The following is a 15,535-nucleotide window of genomic DNA, read 5'->3' as shown; positions in this document are numbered from 1 at the left end:
GCGACGCGGCCGCTGGAGGGTTTCGCTTCCGGGTTAAGCGGCCGCAGAAGCGTAGACGGAGTAGCTGCAGCGCCTCTTCCGGTTACCTTTTCCCAGTGCCGGAGGCGCCTGGGGTTGGGGTCTTCGCTCAGGGACAGAGACCCGACAGCGAGCGGCGGCTTGCCCGGGATCGAGGGACGCGCACGCCAGAGGAGACGAAAGGAACCCGGGTCGGACCAGATCGGAACCACTGACCATAGCCCATGGCGGCCCTAGTGAGTGTGGATTTGGCGGGGTTCCGGGGTCCCGACGGCGACCTCGGCAACTCCTCACTCACCGTCCGGTTCCTCTTTCCGCAGGGCCCTAGCAGCCAGAATGTCACTGAATACGTCGTTCGAGTTCCCAAGTAAGTGTCCAGCCCCATCTCCCCCTCCTCTCCACCCTCCAAAAATGAAAACCTTCACGGTCTTCTTAGCCAGGCGTTTCTGGCCCTGTCTGTGATTCTCCCTCCAGACTGGGAGAGACTTGGAGGGCAGGGCTGGGATTAAGCTGAGGCTTCCCTGGAGACAACCCTGCTTTTTTAAACGAATGAATGAATGAGTGCATTAATAACACGGCGATCCAGCCCCCTGGCCTAACCTTCGATCCCATGATGCTCAGGCCAGCTGTAAAGAACATATTCCTCGTCCTGTTTCAAAATGGTCGGGCTATCTTTCCTTTCTAGGCTTTTGTACATCCTGTTCCCTCTGCCATGAGTGCCTCCCCTCAACCCCTAAACTGTGACTCTGCTGGGTGAATTCTTGTTGATTCTACAAAGCTCAGCTCCAGTATCTTCCTCCTCCAGGAAGCCCTCCATGCCTGTCCTCCCTCCTCCCCAAGGCTGAGTTCACAATAATCTCCACATCTTGGGTTCCCTCAAATCTTTGTCCCTCCATCTGCTCTTCTTCTGCCTGGGGTCAAGAGGGGATGGGTCTAGCTTCTCTGGCAGACTGGGAATCCTTGGAGTCTTCTGTATCCAGTGTTGCCAGGCAAAACAGGCTGAATGAATCGAATCGGGGTGGGTTTGTTGAGTGATTGAATTGAATAAATGATTCAATTGAATGGAATGATTGAATTGAATTGATGGTTCAATTGGATTGAGCGATTGAATTAATGATTTGATTGAATTAATGATCCAGTTGGATGGCTGATTGAATTAATGGTTCAATCGCATTAATTCATTAAATTAATGATTGAACTGCTGTATTGGATTGACACCACCTCTTTCTAATCCACTCCAGGAATACAACCAAAAAATATAATATCATGGCTTTTAATGCAGCCGATAAAGTCAACTTTGCTACGTGGAATCAGGTAAGTCCCTGGGTCCTGGGGGTTGGGAGCTGGGGTGGTGGGAGAACATGACCCTGACCTTGGTGATTGTAATAGTTGCTTAACTGTCATAGTAACTAAGTCTTAATTTTCTCACTTTTCTCAAAATGAAGAAAAGATAGATGACAAAGGATTGGGTGCAGTAGTTCACACCCCTGATCTCAGCACTTTAGGAGGCCGAGGCAGGAAGCTTGCTTAAGGCTAGGAGTTCAAAACCAGCCTGGGCAATGTAATAGCAAGACCCCAACTCTACAAAAAAATTAAAAAATTAGCTGGGGCTGGTAGTGTGGGTCTGTAGGCCTACATAGGAGGCTGAGGTAGGAGGATCGCTGGAGCCCAGGGGTTCAAGGCTGCAGTGAGCTATGATTGCATCACTGCACTCCAGCCTGGATAATAGAGCAAGACCCTGTCTCAAAAAAAAAAAAAAAAAAAAAAAGTCCGGGTGCCATGGCTCAAGCCTGTAATCCCAGCACTTTGGGAGGTCGAGGCGGGTGGATCACGAGGTCCGGAGATCGAGACCATCTTGGCTAACATGGTGAAACCCCGTCTTTACTAAAAAAATACAAAAAAGTAGCCGGGCGAGGTGGCGGGCGCCTGTAGTCCCAGCTACTTGGGAGGCTGAGGCAGGAGAATGGCGTGAACCTGGGAGGCGGAGCTTGCAGTGAGCTGAGATCCGGCCACTGCACTCCAGCCTGGGGGACAGGGCGAGACTCCATCTCAAAAAAAAAAAAAAAAGAATGACAAAGGCCCAGGTCAAGCTCCTGGGTGTCCCTGTAAGTTAGGTTTGGTAGGCCCACCGGAGGCCTCTCCTTAAAGGAGAACATTCAGAAGTTGTGCCCACCGATGGGCATTTTTGACCAGGGTTTATCTGGGCAAGGGAGGGGACTGGGCTGGGGGCTTTCCCAGAGCCCCTGCCATCAGAGGCTCTAGAAAGGAGTTTGGGAGCCATTAAAGTGTTTTCAACTGGGAGGTTGTAGTGTGATCTGGCTGTTGTGGGGAGACAGACTGTGGGTTTGAGGGCAGTTAAAGGGAGACCGGGTAGAAGCAACTGGTCTGGTCTAGGTGAGTCCTGGTGGGCACTGGGGGCAGTGGAGGTTATGAGATGTGGCTGATTCTAGAGTGTTTTGGAAATGGTATATATGGACCTTAAATCAAGAGCTTAAGGGTAATTTGGATCATATTAGCCACATAGGTCACGATAAATGGTAACATTTGTAGAGATTTTGGTGCCTTAATGTCAGCAAATGTTGCACAATGAGATTCTTTTTATTTATTTTATTTATTTATTTTTTGTGATGGAGTCTCTTGTTGTCCAGGCTGGAGTGCAATGGCACGACCTGGGCTCACTGCAATCTCCACCTCCCAGGTTCAAGCCATTCTTCTGCCTCAGCCTCCCAAGTACAGGTGCCTGCCACCACGCCCAGCTAATTTTTGTCTTTTTATGAAGTTTCGCCATGTTGGTCAGGCTGGTCTTGATCTCCTGACCTCAAGTAATCCACCTGCCTCAGCCTCCCACCGTGCCCGGCCTTTTTATTTTTTAAAAATAGATATAGAGTCTCACTATGTTGCCTAGGCTGGTCTTTTCTTTTTCTTTTTTTTTTTTTTTTGAGACGGAGTCTCGCTCTGTCGCCCAGGCTGGGGTGTAGTGGCCGGATTTCGGCTCACTGCAAGCTCCGCCTCCCGGGTTTACACCATTCTCCTGCCTCAGCCTCCTGAGTAGCTGGGACTATAGGCACCCGCCACCTTGTCCGGCTAGTTTTTTTGTATTTTTTTAGTAGAGACGGAGTTTCACCGTGTTAGCCAGGATGGTCTCGATCTCCTGACCTTGTGATCCGCCTGTCTCGGCTTCCCGAAGTGCTGGGATTACAGGCTTGAGCCACCGCGCCCAGCCTTTTTTTTTTTTTGAGACAAAGTTTCACTCTTGTTGCCCAGGCTGGAGTGCAGTGGTGTGATCTTGGCTCATCGCAACCTCTGCCTCCCGGGTTCAAGCAATTATCCTGCCTCAGCCTCCCGAGTAGTTGGGATTACAGGCATGCACCATCACACCCTGCTAATTTTGTATTTTCAGTAGAGATCGGGTTTCCCCATGTTGGTCAGGCTCATCTCGAACTCCTGACCTCAGGTGATCCGCCTGCCTCAGCCTCCCAAAGTGCTGGGATTACAGGTATGAGCCACCACATCCGGCCTTTTTTTTTTTTTAATAAGACAGAGTGTCACTCTGTCACCCAGGCTGGAGTGCAGTGGCGTGATCTCGGCTTACTGCAGCCTTTGCCTCCCAGGTTCAAGCCATTCTGATGCCAGGCTGGTCTTAAACTCTTTTTTTTTTTTTTTTTTTTTTTGAGACGGAGTCTCGCTCTGTTACCCAGGCTGGAGTGCAGTGGCGCGATCTCGGCTTACTGCAAGCTCCGCCTCCCGGGTTCACGCCATTCTCCCGCCTCAGCCTCCCGAGTAGCTGGGACTACAGGCGCCCGCCACCTCGCCCGCCTAGTTTTTTGTATTTTTTAGTAGAGACGGGGTTTCACCATGTTAGCCAGGATGGTCTCGATCTCCTGACCTCATGATCCGCCCGTCTCGGCCTCCCAAAGTGCTGGGATTACAGGCTTGAGCCACCGCGCCCGGCCGGTCTTAAACTCTTGAGCTCAAGCGATCCTTCTGCCTTGGCCTCCCAAAGTTCTGGGAGTACAGGCGTGAGCTACCACACAATGAGTTTCGACACGCATGCATTCTGGAGATGTGTAGCCATTCTGGTTACTTATGAATTTTTGGAAAAGAAGCCTGGAACCAGATGCCTGCCGTACAGAATAGGGAAATCTTCACTACTTCTACATTCCTCAGATAAGGAATGTTGCCTTCGAGGGCCTGCTCGATGGCCACCAGGTGCTCTTTTTCTCTTTAATTTTAATTTGGAAGTAATTTCAAGCTTTTAAGTTGCAAAAATAGAACACAAGGCTCGCTCAAATTCCCCTTACCCAGATTTATCAAAGGCTACCATTCTCCTCCCTTGTTGCCAAGTGGTAAGTTGGTTTTGAGCGTCTAGAGCTTGGCCTAGGGTGAGGAAGGGCATTCCTAGAGCGGGGCACCGCCCAAGCAAAGCCAGGGACCCTGAGAGGCTTTGCTTCCTGCTCCCCTAGGCTCGGCTGGAGCGGGACTTGAGCAACAAGAAAATCTACCAAGAGGAGGAGATGCCCGAATCGGGCGCAGGCAGTGAGTTCAACCGCAAGCTTCGGGAGGAGGCTCGGAGGAAGAAGTATGGCATCGTCCTCAAGGAGTTCCGGCCCGAGGACCAGCCCTGGCTGCTCCGGGTCAACGGCAAATCTGGCAGGAAGTAAGTGGTGGGGCGGTGGCGGTGCTGGCTTAGCGACCAGTCCACATCCCCCCTCCACTTACAAACTTTGTGGGGTACCCTCTCTGAACCTCGGATTCCCACTGCTGCGATGGAGGTGCTGGCACTTCCATCCCTGTAGGGTTTTATTTTTTATTTATTTATGTTATCTTATTTTACTTATTTATTTTTTTGAGATGGAGTCTTGCTCTGTCGCCTAGGCTGGGGTGCAGTGGCACGATCCTGGCTCACTGCAACCTCCACCTCCCGGTTTCAAGCGATTCTGTTGCCTTAGCCTCCTGAGTAGCTGGGATTACAGGTGCCCACCACCACCAGGCCTGGCTAATTTTTGTATTTTTAGTAGAGATGGGGTTTCACCATATTGGTCAGGCTGGTCTCGAACTCCTGACCTTGTGATCCTCCTGCCTCTGCCTCCCAAAGTGCTGGGATTACAGACGTGAGCCACCCCACCCAGCCTACTTTATTTATTTATTTATTTATTTATTTATTTATTTATTTTGAGATGGAGTCTCACTCTGTCACCCAGGCTGGAGTGCAGTGGCTCGATCTTGGCTCACTGCAAGCTCCGCCTCCCAGGTTCATGCCATTCTCCTGCCTCAACTTCCCGAGTAGCTGGGACTACAGGCGCCTGCCAACACGCCCGACTAATTTTTTTGTATTTTCGGTAGAGATGGGATTTCACCGTGTCAGCCAGGATGGTCTCGATCTCCTGAGCTTGTGATCTGCCCGCCTCGGCCTCCTAAAGTGCTGGGATTACAGGCGTGAGCCACCGTGCCCAGCCACCCAGCCTACTTATTTATTTTGAGACAGGGTCTCACTCTGTCACCCAGGCTGGAGCGCAGTGGTGTGATCGTAGCTCACTGCAGGCCCCAACTCCTGGGCTCAAGAGATCTTCCCACCTCAGCCTCCTGAGTAGCTGGGACTACAGGCGTGCCCCACCATGCCTGGCTCATTTTTGTATTTTTGGTAGAGATGGGGTCTTGCTGCATTGCTCAGGCTGGTCTTGAACTTCTGGGGTCAAGCGATCCTCCTAACTTGGCCTCCTAAAGTGCTGAGATTACAGGCGTGAGCCACCGCCCAGGCCCTGGGGTTGTATTTTTGAAGATAGTTCACTGAGTTGGTGCTTGTGCCTGGCTCTGAGGCAGCTCTGAGTACACAATGCAGGAAGCTTGGGTGGCCAGCGCTGGGGGCTCATGACACTTGAGATGACCTCTTAGAGGGGGCAGACTGAGGCCAGAACGGGAGGGGTCCAGGTTAGGTTGATCAAGGGTGCTCCAGGCACAGCAGTTGGGTGATAGTGAGAGACACAGGCAGCAGCTCACACAGGGCAGTAGGTGCCAGGATGTGCTGGACCCAGTGGAGCCTTGGAAAGCTGTAGGCAGGGAAGGGGCGCTCACCCAGATTGCCTGGACCTTTAGGGTAGAAGAGAATGAAGTGGAGGCCTTAGGAGGCTGGGCAGTTGTTTAGGCTTGAGGGAATGGTGGCCTGGGCCAGGTGTCCACTTCAGATTTGGCCATGCCATGGCTGGGCATGGTGGTTCACGCCTGTAATCCCAGCCCTTTGGGAGGCCGAGGCGGGCAGATTACTTGAGATCAGGAGTTCAAAATTAGCCTGGCCAACATGGTGAAACCCCGTCCCTACTAAAACTGCAAAAATTAGCTGGGCGTGGTGGCGGACACCAGCTACTCGGGAGGCTGAGGCACGAGAATCGCTTGAAGCCGGGAGGCGAAGGTTGCAGTGAGCTGAGATTGTGCCACTGCACTCCAGCCCGGGTGACAGAACGAGACTCCATCTCAAAAAAAAATATCTGGCCATGCCTTCCCACCCCATCCTCTCACTTGGCTCCTCATTTTCCTGGGTATGGCCCACAAGTAGCAGAGCTGGAGGCAAATGTAGACGGTCTGACTGCAGGGTTGGGCTCTTCTGAGATAATCTCACACGGTCTTTCCAGAAATGATCCCGATGCGCACATGCCTAACCCTTTGCAGTGTAGGTGTGCCGGCGCTGTTCCCCAGATGTGAGAATTGACGAGGCCCAGCTGGTTGAAGGCCTCATGGGCATTCCTTGGTCTTCCTCTTATGGCAAGTGCCATAAAGGAGGCAGGCCTGGGGGACACAGGCAGGTCTGGGCTGGTCCCTGTGGGCCAGGCCATGATCGTGGCTCCCTGCAGGTTCAAGGGCATCAAGAAGGGAGGCGTGACAGAGAACACGTCCTACTACATCTTCACCCAGTGCCCCGACGGGGCCTTCGAGGCCTTCCCTGTGCACAACTGGTACAATTTCACGCCACTGGCCCGGCACCGCACGCTCACTGCCGAGGAGGCCGAGGAGGAGTGGGAGAGGTGAGTGGACTGTGTGGCTGCTGGGGACAGAAGTGAGGGAAATGGGGTGCCTTGCTGTGGGTATATCACCAGGCCCTGTGCTGGGAGCTGGGGACTCAGGGGTAACCAGGGCAGACCCCACTCAGCCATCTCGGAGCTGTCAGTTCAGGGGGAAACAGATAGGAGGGGGTGACCTGGAGCTCAAATTGGCAGAGCAGAATGGGATCTAACTGTCCCCTTGGCTTCCACAGGCCGCAGGTCACACAGCCTGATCCACTGCAGGGCAACAGCTCCAGGCAGGGCATCCTGGGAGGGTTTCTCTAGCAGTGTCATTGGCCTCACAGGTGAGGCGGGTACAGTTAAGGGCTGTGGAGAGACACAGTGCATGAGGCCAGTGCAGAGTGACTGTGGGCAGGGGTACGAGGCTGGGGGCCCAGAGCACTTGGTCTTGGATGTTACGGCTTTGGATGAGACCTTAGGGCCACCACTGCCCTAGGGTGCTTGCAGATGGTGGGGAGGGCACTTTGGATGCATCTGCAAAATGGCATTTGCACAGGTCACAGATGAGCAGATGCTCAAAGAGTTGATGGCTCACAAAGGGTTAAAAAAACACCTTTTTCTCTTTGCTTTAGTGGTTTTTTTTTTTTTTTTTTTTTGAGACTTGAGTTTCATTCTTGTTGCCCAGGCTGGAGTGCAGTGGCGCAACCTCAGCTTATTGCAACCTCTGCCTCCCGGGTTCATGCCATTCTCCTGCCTCAGCCTCCCGAGTAGCTGGGATTATAGTTGGCCACCACCACGCCCAGCTAATTTTGTAATTTTTTTTTTTTTTTTTTTTTTTGAGACGGAGTCTCGCTCTGTCACCCAGGCTGGAGTGCAGTAGCGCGATCTCAGCTCACTGCAAGCTCCACCTGCCGGGTTCACGCCATTCTCCTGCCTCAGCCTCCCGTGTAGCTGGGACTACAGGCGCCCGCCACCACACCTGGCTAATTTTTTGTATTTTTAGTAGAGACGGGGTTTCACCGTGTTAGCCAGGATGGTCTCCATCTCCTGACCTTGTGATCTGCCCACCTCAGCCTCCCAAAGTGCTGGGATTACAGGCGTGAGTCAGCGCGCCCAGCCTAATTTTGTATTTTTTTGTAGAGACAGGGTTTCCCCATGTTGGCCAGGTGGTCTCAAACTCCTGACCTGAGGTGATCTGCCTGCCTCGGCCTCCCGAAGTACTGGGATTACATCCATGAGCCAGTACTGGGATTACATCCATGAGGCACCACGCCCGGCCTGCTTTAGTTTTTAGTCATTTTCTTTGGTTTTAAAATTTCTGGAGTCGTAGGTTGGCTCAGCTCCAAAAGCAACCCCATAAATGGCACGCAGTCAGAGCATCCTTCTCTCCAGGTAATGAGCCTCCGAGCCTGTGGGGCAGTTTCTGTGCCCCTGAACCCTGGAACAGCATCCCCCAGTATTCCTGCCTGCTCCACGTTGGTTGAGTTCCTGGGGCTCCATTGTAAAATCCATTGATCAGTCTTTGCTGGGAGGGCAGGTTCCCTTTTGCTGCATTTTCCTTAGAATCTGCTTTGAAAGTTTTAGGGAGAAGAATTTGGCATTTTATAGAATTGTGTAAAACCTGGATGTTAACCAAAGGAGAAATGCCATCTCTTTTTTGAGATGGAGTCTCGCTCTGTTGCCCAGGCTGGAGTGCAGTGGCGCGATCTCAGTTCATGGCAAGCTCCGCTTCCCAGGTTCACGCCATTCTCCTGCTTCAGCCTCCCGAGTAGCTGGGACTACAGCCATGCACCACTACGCCCGGCTAATTTTTTTGCATTTTTACTAGAGATGGGGTTTCATTGTGTAAGCCAGGATGGTCTCGATCTCCTGACCTTGTGATCTGCCTCAGCCTCCCAAAGTGCTGGGATTACAGGCGTGAGCCACCGTGTCCGGCCTTTTTTTTATTTTTATTTTTTTGAGACAGAGTCTCACTCTGTCACCCAGGCTGGAGTGCAGTTGTGCCATCTCAGCTCCCTGGCTCACTGCAACCTCCACCTCCCGGGTTTAAGCAATTCTCCTGCCTTAGCCTCGCGAGTAGCTGGGACTACAAACGTGCGCCTCCACACCCGGTTAATTTTTGTACTTTTAGTAGAGAAGGGGTTTCACCGTGTTGCCCAGGCTGGTCTCGAACTCCTGGCCTCAAGTGATCTGCCCGCCTTGGCCTCCCAATATGCTGGGATTACAGGTGTGAGTCACGGTGCCCGGCCAGAATGCCATCTCTTGATCAGATGTTAAATCTACTTAGCTAAGAACTGTTCAGGCTGGGCACGTGGAGAGCGGATCACAAGGCCAGGCGTTCAAGACCATCCTGGCCAAGAGACCAGCCTGGCCAATTTGGTGAAACCCCATCTCTACTAAAAATACAGAAATTAGCCGGGCATGGTGGCGGGCACCTGTAATCTCAGCTACTGGGGAGGCTGAGGCAGGAGAATGACTTGAACCCGGGAGGCAGAGGTTGCAGTGAGCCGAGATCACACCACTGCACTCCAGCATGGGTGACAGATCAAGACTCCGACTCAAAAAAAAAAACAAGAAAAAAATTAAAAATGGTGATGGGGTCTTGCTATGTTGCTCAGGCTGGTCTCAAACTCCTGGGTTCAAGCGAGTATCCAGCCTCGGCCTCCCCTCCCAAAGTGCTGGGATGACAGGCTTAAGCCACTGCATCCAACTGTCACTTTTTTGGTGCACCGCTCAGTGGGGTAAAGCCGCTCACAGTGTTATGCAGCAGTTTCATTATCTTTCACACCAGCCTGGGCTTTGCCCGTGTTACATGTATTCCTAACACTTCTCATTACATGCAGTCTTTTTTGTTTGTTTGTTTTTTGGAGACAGAGTCTTACTCTGTCACCCAGGCTGGAGTGCAGTGGTGCAATCTTAGCTCACTGCAACCTCCACCTCCCAGCTTCAAGCAATTCTCCTGCCTCAGCCTCCCAAGTAGCCGGGACTACAGGCACCCACCACCACGCCCGGCTTATTTTTGTAGTTTTCGTAGGGGCGAGGTTTCACCATGTTGTTCAGGCTGGTCTCAAACTCCTGACCTCAGGTGATCCACCTGCCTCGGCCTCCCAAATTTCTGCGATTATAGGCGTGAGCCACTGCACCAAGCCCGGCCTGCAGTCCTGTTTTTTGAAGCTTCCATGAGCAATGAGACAACGTTACATTGTTCCAGTGGAAACAGTAGGTTTTGTCATTAAAGAAAAAGACATCTATAAATTAAGATAACAAGAGATCTGGCCAGGTGCAGTGGCTCATGCCTATAATCCCAGCACTTTGGGAGGCCGAGGCAGGTGGATCACCTGAGGTCAGGAGTTTGAGACCAGCCTGAACAACATGGTGAAACCTCGTCCTTATGAAAACTACAAAAATTAGCTGGGCGTGGTGGTGTGTGCCTGTAGTCCCGGCTACTCAGGAGGCTGAGGCAGGAGAATGGTGTGAACCTGGGAGGCGGAGGTTGCAGTGAGCCAAGATTGCACCATTGCACACCAGCCTGGGCGACAGAGCGAGAGTCTGTCTCAAAAAAAAAAAAAAAAAATAGCAAGAAACCAGTGTGACTGGATTGGGGCCAGACTCTGAGTCCAAGGGAGGTGCTGAGACTCCAGCAGCACGTGGGGACCCTGTCTTTGAGGGACTCGGGGCGGAAAGGGAAGGTAGGAAGGGCCGGTTCTATCCGTGTGGTTTCAGGGAGTCCTGGGCCACAGCCCAAGTCCCCGGGGTCCACATCACATTGAAGGCTGTGTGGGTGGTGCCCTAGGGCTCGCCCCCTGCAAGCGCAGGGGCAGGGTGGTGCCAGGCCCAGCATGAGCCACCCTGTGCCTGGCCCCCAGGAGGAACAAGGTGCTGAACCACTTCAGCATCATGCAGCAGCGGCGGCTCAAGGATCAGGACCAGGATGAGGACGAGGAGGAGAAGGAGAAACGCGGCCGCAGGAAGGCAAGCGAGCTACGCATCCACGACCTGGAGGATGACCTGGAGATGTCGTCTGATGCCAGTGACGCCAGCGGTGAGGAGGGTGAGCACGGGGGCCCGGGCATTAGGCTACAGAGGTACCTGCCCAGGCGGTGCCAGTGAAGGCACAGTCTACCGTCGCTCACAGTGGCCCTAGAATTCGAGGCACCTGGGGCCAGGTGCGGTGGCTCACGCCTGTCGTCCAGCACTTTGAGAGGCTGAGGCAGGCAGATCACCTGAGATCAGGAGTTCGAGACCAGCCTGGCCAACACAGTGAGACCCTGTCTCTACTGAAAACACAAAAATCAGCTGGGCATGGTGGTGCATGCCTCTAGTTCCAGCTACTCGGGAGGCTGATGCAGGAGAATCGCTTGAACCTGGGAGATGGAGGTTGTAGTGAGCCGAGATCGCGCCACTGCACTCCAGGCTGGGCGACAGAGAGGGACTCCGTCTCAGAAAAAAAAGAATGAGAGTCAGGCGAGGCTGCCTGGAGGAGCAGTGATGTCAGTCAAGAGGCAAAGCCAGAGCCCGGGAGAACTGAGCTGTGGCCCTTCTTTCTTTTTTTTTCTTGAGACAGGATCTCTCTCTCTCACCAGGGCTGGAGTGCAGTGGTACAATCACAGCTCACTGCAGCCTTGACCTCCCAGGGTCCAGCAATCCTCCCACCTCAGCCTCCTGAGTAGCTACAGGACTACAGGCATGCACCACCATGCCCGGCTAAGTTTTGTTTTTTTCTTTTGGAGACAGAGTCTTGCCCTGTTGCCCAGGCTGGAATTCAGTGGTGCGATCTCAGCTCACTGCAACCTCTGCCTCCCAGGTTCAAGTGATTCTCCTGCCTCAGCCTCCCAAGTAGCTGGGATTACAGGCATGCGCCACCACGCCTGGCTAATTTTTGTGTTTTTAGCAGAGACGGGGTTTCACCATGTTGGCCAGGCTGGTCTTAAACTCCCGAGCTCAGGTAATCTGCCTGTCTTGGCCTCCCAAAGTGCTGCGATTACAGGTGTGAGCCACAGCACCTGGCCTAATTTTTGTATTTTTTGTAGAGACTGGGGTCTCACTCACTATGTTGCCTAGGATGGTCTGAAAACTCCTGGGCTCAAGCCATCCTCCCGCCTCTGCCTGCCAAAGTGCTGGGATGACAGGCATGAGCCACCGCGCCTGGCCTGGCTGAGGTCTTTACGGGGGTTCCTATGAGAAACTGCAACTCTGGGTTGGCCAGTTTCAATAATTCCTGTGCGCTCTGGGCTGTAGGGGCTGTCCCTGGTTATCAGGTGCCTCGCCTGGGGTGGTCTGGGAGTGGGGAGTGGTCTGTGAGCGTTAGAGAACGTGGGTTGGGGTGTGGGGTCTGGACCAGGAGTTTGTTTAGGAGAGCTGAGCTCCTGGGCTGGCCTTGGTGGGGCAGTCTCCCCAGTCAGTGAGGCCCCCAGGATGTCAAAACTGCACAAAATACCCACTGCCTCCCCCTCCTTTTCCTTCCTTTCCTCCCTTCCCAGGCGGCAGAGCCCCCAAGGCCAAGAAGAAGGTGCCGCTGGCCAAGGGTGGCAGGAAGAAGAAGAAGAAGAAGGGCTCTGACGACGAGGCCTTCGAGGACAGCGACGATGGGGACTTCGAGGGCCAGGAGGTGGACTACATGTCGGATGGCTCCAGGTGAGGCCGACGCGAGGCGGCTGCGAGACCCCGTGCGGCCTTGCGGGCGCGCACTCACCCTCTGCCGTCCCTGTCTCACAGCAGCTCCCAGGACGAGCCTGAGAGCAAGGCCAAGCCGCCCCAGCAGGAGGAGGGGCCCAAGGGTAGGCGGCGGCTGGGCGGGCCCCGGGGAGATGCGGGGGGAGATGCGGGCAGTGCGTCTCTGCTCTTGCTCATACCCTGTCCCCCCAGGTGTTGATGAGCAGAGTGACAGTAGCGAGGAGAGTGAGGAGGAGAAGCCACCCGAGGAGGACAAGGAGGAGGAGGAGGAGAAGAAGGCGCCCACCCCGCAGGAGAAGAAGCGCAGGAAAGGTGCGCCCGGTGTGGCCCATGTTGGAGGCTCGGGTCAGGGCCTGGTGCTCTGCTGCCTCCTCCCCTCTCCCCTGCAGGCCTCCCTCATCTGCAGTGGAGGTACCGGTGGATGCCGGGTCCCAGGGTTGCTCTGGCCCTGACCCCTTTCCTGTGCCCCGCAGACAGCAGCGAGGAGTCGGACAGCTCAGAGGAGAGCGACATTGACAGCGAGGCCTCCTCGGCCCTCTTCATGGCGGTAAGGCCCAGCCCGGTGACAGGGGAGGCCTGGGCGTCTGTTTCCAGACTCACACCCCTCACCCCACCCTGACCTCCGCAGAAGAAGAAGACGCCACCCAAGAGAGAGCGGAAGCCGTCGGGAGGGAGCTCGAGGGGCAACAGCCGCCCAGGCACGCCCAGCGCAGAGGGCGGCAGCACCTCCTCCACCCTGCGGGCGGCTGCCAGCAAGCTCGAGCAAGGTGAGCGCCTGTGGCCTCCCCACTCCCACAGCCACGGCCTCCCGACCTCTGTTGGGGCTTAAGACAGAGAGGAGATGGAGATGGGGGTGGAGGCCTGTCTGTCCCCAATCCCCCTGAACCCTCATCCTGGCACTGCCCAGCCCGGGGTCCTGCTCAGGGGTTCGGCCTCCTGCCCCCAAGACTCAGCCCTGACCCCACTCCCACAGGGAAGCGGGTGAGTGAGATGCCTGCAGCCAAGCGGTTGCGGCTGGACGCGGGGCCCCAGAGCCTGTCCGGGAAGTCGACCCCCCAGCCGCCATCGGGCAAGTCAACACCCAGTAGCGGGTAAGCTGATGAGGACGGCAGGGGGCAGGGCAAGGGCTACCGGGGACAAGCTCACTGATGCCACCTTCCCCGCCCTCCCATCCTCAGCGACGTGCAGGTGACTGAGGATGCCGTGCGCCGCTACCTGACACGGAAGCCCATGACCACTAAGGACCTGCTGAAAAAGTTCCAGACCAAGAAGACAGGGCTGAGCAGCGAGCAGACGGTGAACGTGCTGGCCCAGATCCTCAAGCGCCTCAACCCCGAGCGCAAGATGGTCAACGACAAAATGCACTTCTCCCTCAAGGAGTGAGGCGCCGTCCGGCACACGGCCCTGCCCCCGAACTCAGCCTCTCACTGCCCCTTCGCCATCCTAGAGTGAGGCGCTGTCTGGCACACAGCCCTGCCCCCAGAACTCAGGCTCTCACTGCCCTTCACTATCCTGCTCCCTGACTCCCAGGGCCCCATAGTTAGCAATTCTGGAAAGGTTACGCCATCTCCTCCTCTGGCCCCTCCTGGAATCTTCAGATGCCTGTTAGACCTTACTGTCCTCCTTCTCCTGGCTCAGCCTCCCTCACACTGACCAAGGGCCCGTGCTCCCCACTTCCACAGTTCTCCCTTCCACTCCCCTAGTTCTCTCTATAGCCGTGACTTGTCCACCGCACAGCCCAGGAAGTCTTCAGTTTGGGCTGGGTGTGATGATACGCGCCTGCAGTCCCCGCTACCTGGGATTCTTAGCCCAGTTCAAGGCTGCAGTGAACTTTGATGGTGCCGCTGCACTCCAGCCCGGGTGACAGAACGAGATCCTGGCACACACACACACGAAAAAGTAGCCAGACATAGTGGCAGGCACCTGTGGTCCCAGCTACTCTGTAGGCTGAAGCACGAGAATCACTTGAACCTGGGAGGTGGAGGTTGCTGTGAGCCGAGACCACGCCACTGCACTCCAACCGGGATAACAGAGTGAGACTCTGTCTCAGTAAATAAAAAAACAAATTGCTGAGATTTGTTTCCTTTTTAGATCTGCTATTCTGCTGGGGATAAATGTCTTGTTCCTTATGTTTTGGTCCCAACTTTCATGGTTTTATTTTTATTTTTTAGTTTTTGAGACAGGGTCTTGCTCTGTTGCCCAGGCTGGACTGCAGTGTCCACTGTCTCAGCTCCCTGCACCCTCCACCTCCCGGGCTTAAGCCATCCTCCCCGCTTAGCCTTTCAAGTAGTGCACACCACCACGCCCAGCTAAGTTTTTAATTTTTTGTAGAGGTGAGGTCTCACTGTATTGCCCTGGCCAGCCTTGAACTCATGGCTCAGCCAGGCATGTACGATTATGCCTGGCTAATGTGTTTTTGTTTTGTTTTGTTTGAGACAGTTTCACTCTTGTTGCTCAGGCTGGAGTACAGTGGTGCAATCTCGGCTTACCACAACCTCCAGTTCCCTGGCTCATGCAATTCTGCCTCAGCCTCCCGAGTAGCTGGGATTACAGGCACCCGCCACCACGCCCGGCTAATTTTTGTATTTTTAGTAGAGATGGTGTTTCACCATGTTGGCCAGGCTGGTCTCGAACTCCTGACCGCAGGTGATCTGCCTGCCTTGGCCTCCCAAAGTATTGGTACTACAGGCGTGAGCCACCGCACCCAGCCACGCCTGGCTGATGTTTTTATTTTACGCATCCTGACTTTGTAGTCTGATAAACCTAGAAGCTGAAGTTCCCAGGCAGCCTTCTGATTCTTGTGACTACCCTTGGTGATAGATTTTCTTGTGACTTGGGATCGGATGCTC

General features: G+C 54.4%; 1 protein-coding gene, 1 long non-coding RNA gene and 1 other non-coding gene across 20 annotated transcripts; all 3 read left to right on the top strand.

Moving 5' to 3' along the window:
* GTF2F1 (general transcription factor IIF subunit 1) lies at positions 1-14,759 on the top strand. 18 transcript variants are annotated; one of them, NM_001260830.1, is given in 13 exon segments: positions 1-254; positions 339-385; positions 1,260-1,332; positions 4,482-4,675; positions 6,864-7,034; positions 10,880-11,064; positions 12,494-12,647; positions 12,729-12,790; positions 12,879-12,998; positions 13,160-13,233; positions 13,315-13,453; positions 13,660-13,777; positions 13,865-14,660. In NM_001260830.1, coding segments are annotated over 13 exon segments (1,554 nt in total). In that variant the 5' UTR covers positions 1-242; the 3' UTR covers positions 14,070-14,660.
* MIR6790 (microRNA mir-6790) lies at positions 254-319 on the top strand. Its single transcript, NR_128350.1, has one exon. It is a non-coding gene; the product is annotated as a microRNA mir-6790 (primary transcript).
* On the top strand, positions 7,631-8,283 carry LOC144337037 (uncharacterized). The gene is made up of 2 exons (XR_013409633.1): positions 7,631-8,068; positions 8,204-8,283. It is a non-coding gene; the product is annotated as an uncharacterized LOC144337037 (long non-coding RNA).
* Positions 14,760-15,535: the final 776 nt, after the last annotated feature.

The sequence above is a fragment of the Macaca mulatta genome, chromosome 19, assembly GCF_049350105.2.
Source record: "Macaca mulatta isolate MMU2019108-1 chromosome 19, T2T-MMU8v2.0, whole genome shotgun sequence".
Taxonomy (NCBI): Eukaryota; Metazoa; Chordata; class Mammalia; order Primates; family Cercopithecidae; genus Macaca; species Macaca mulatta.
Note: the sequence above shows the minus strand (reverse complement) of the source record. Positions and strands in the feature narration are given on the sequence as shown.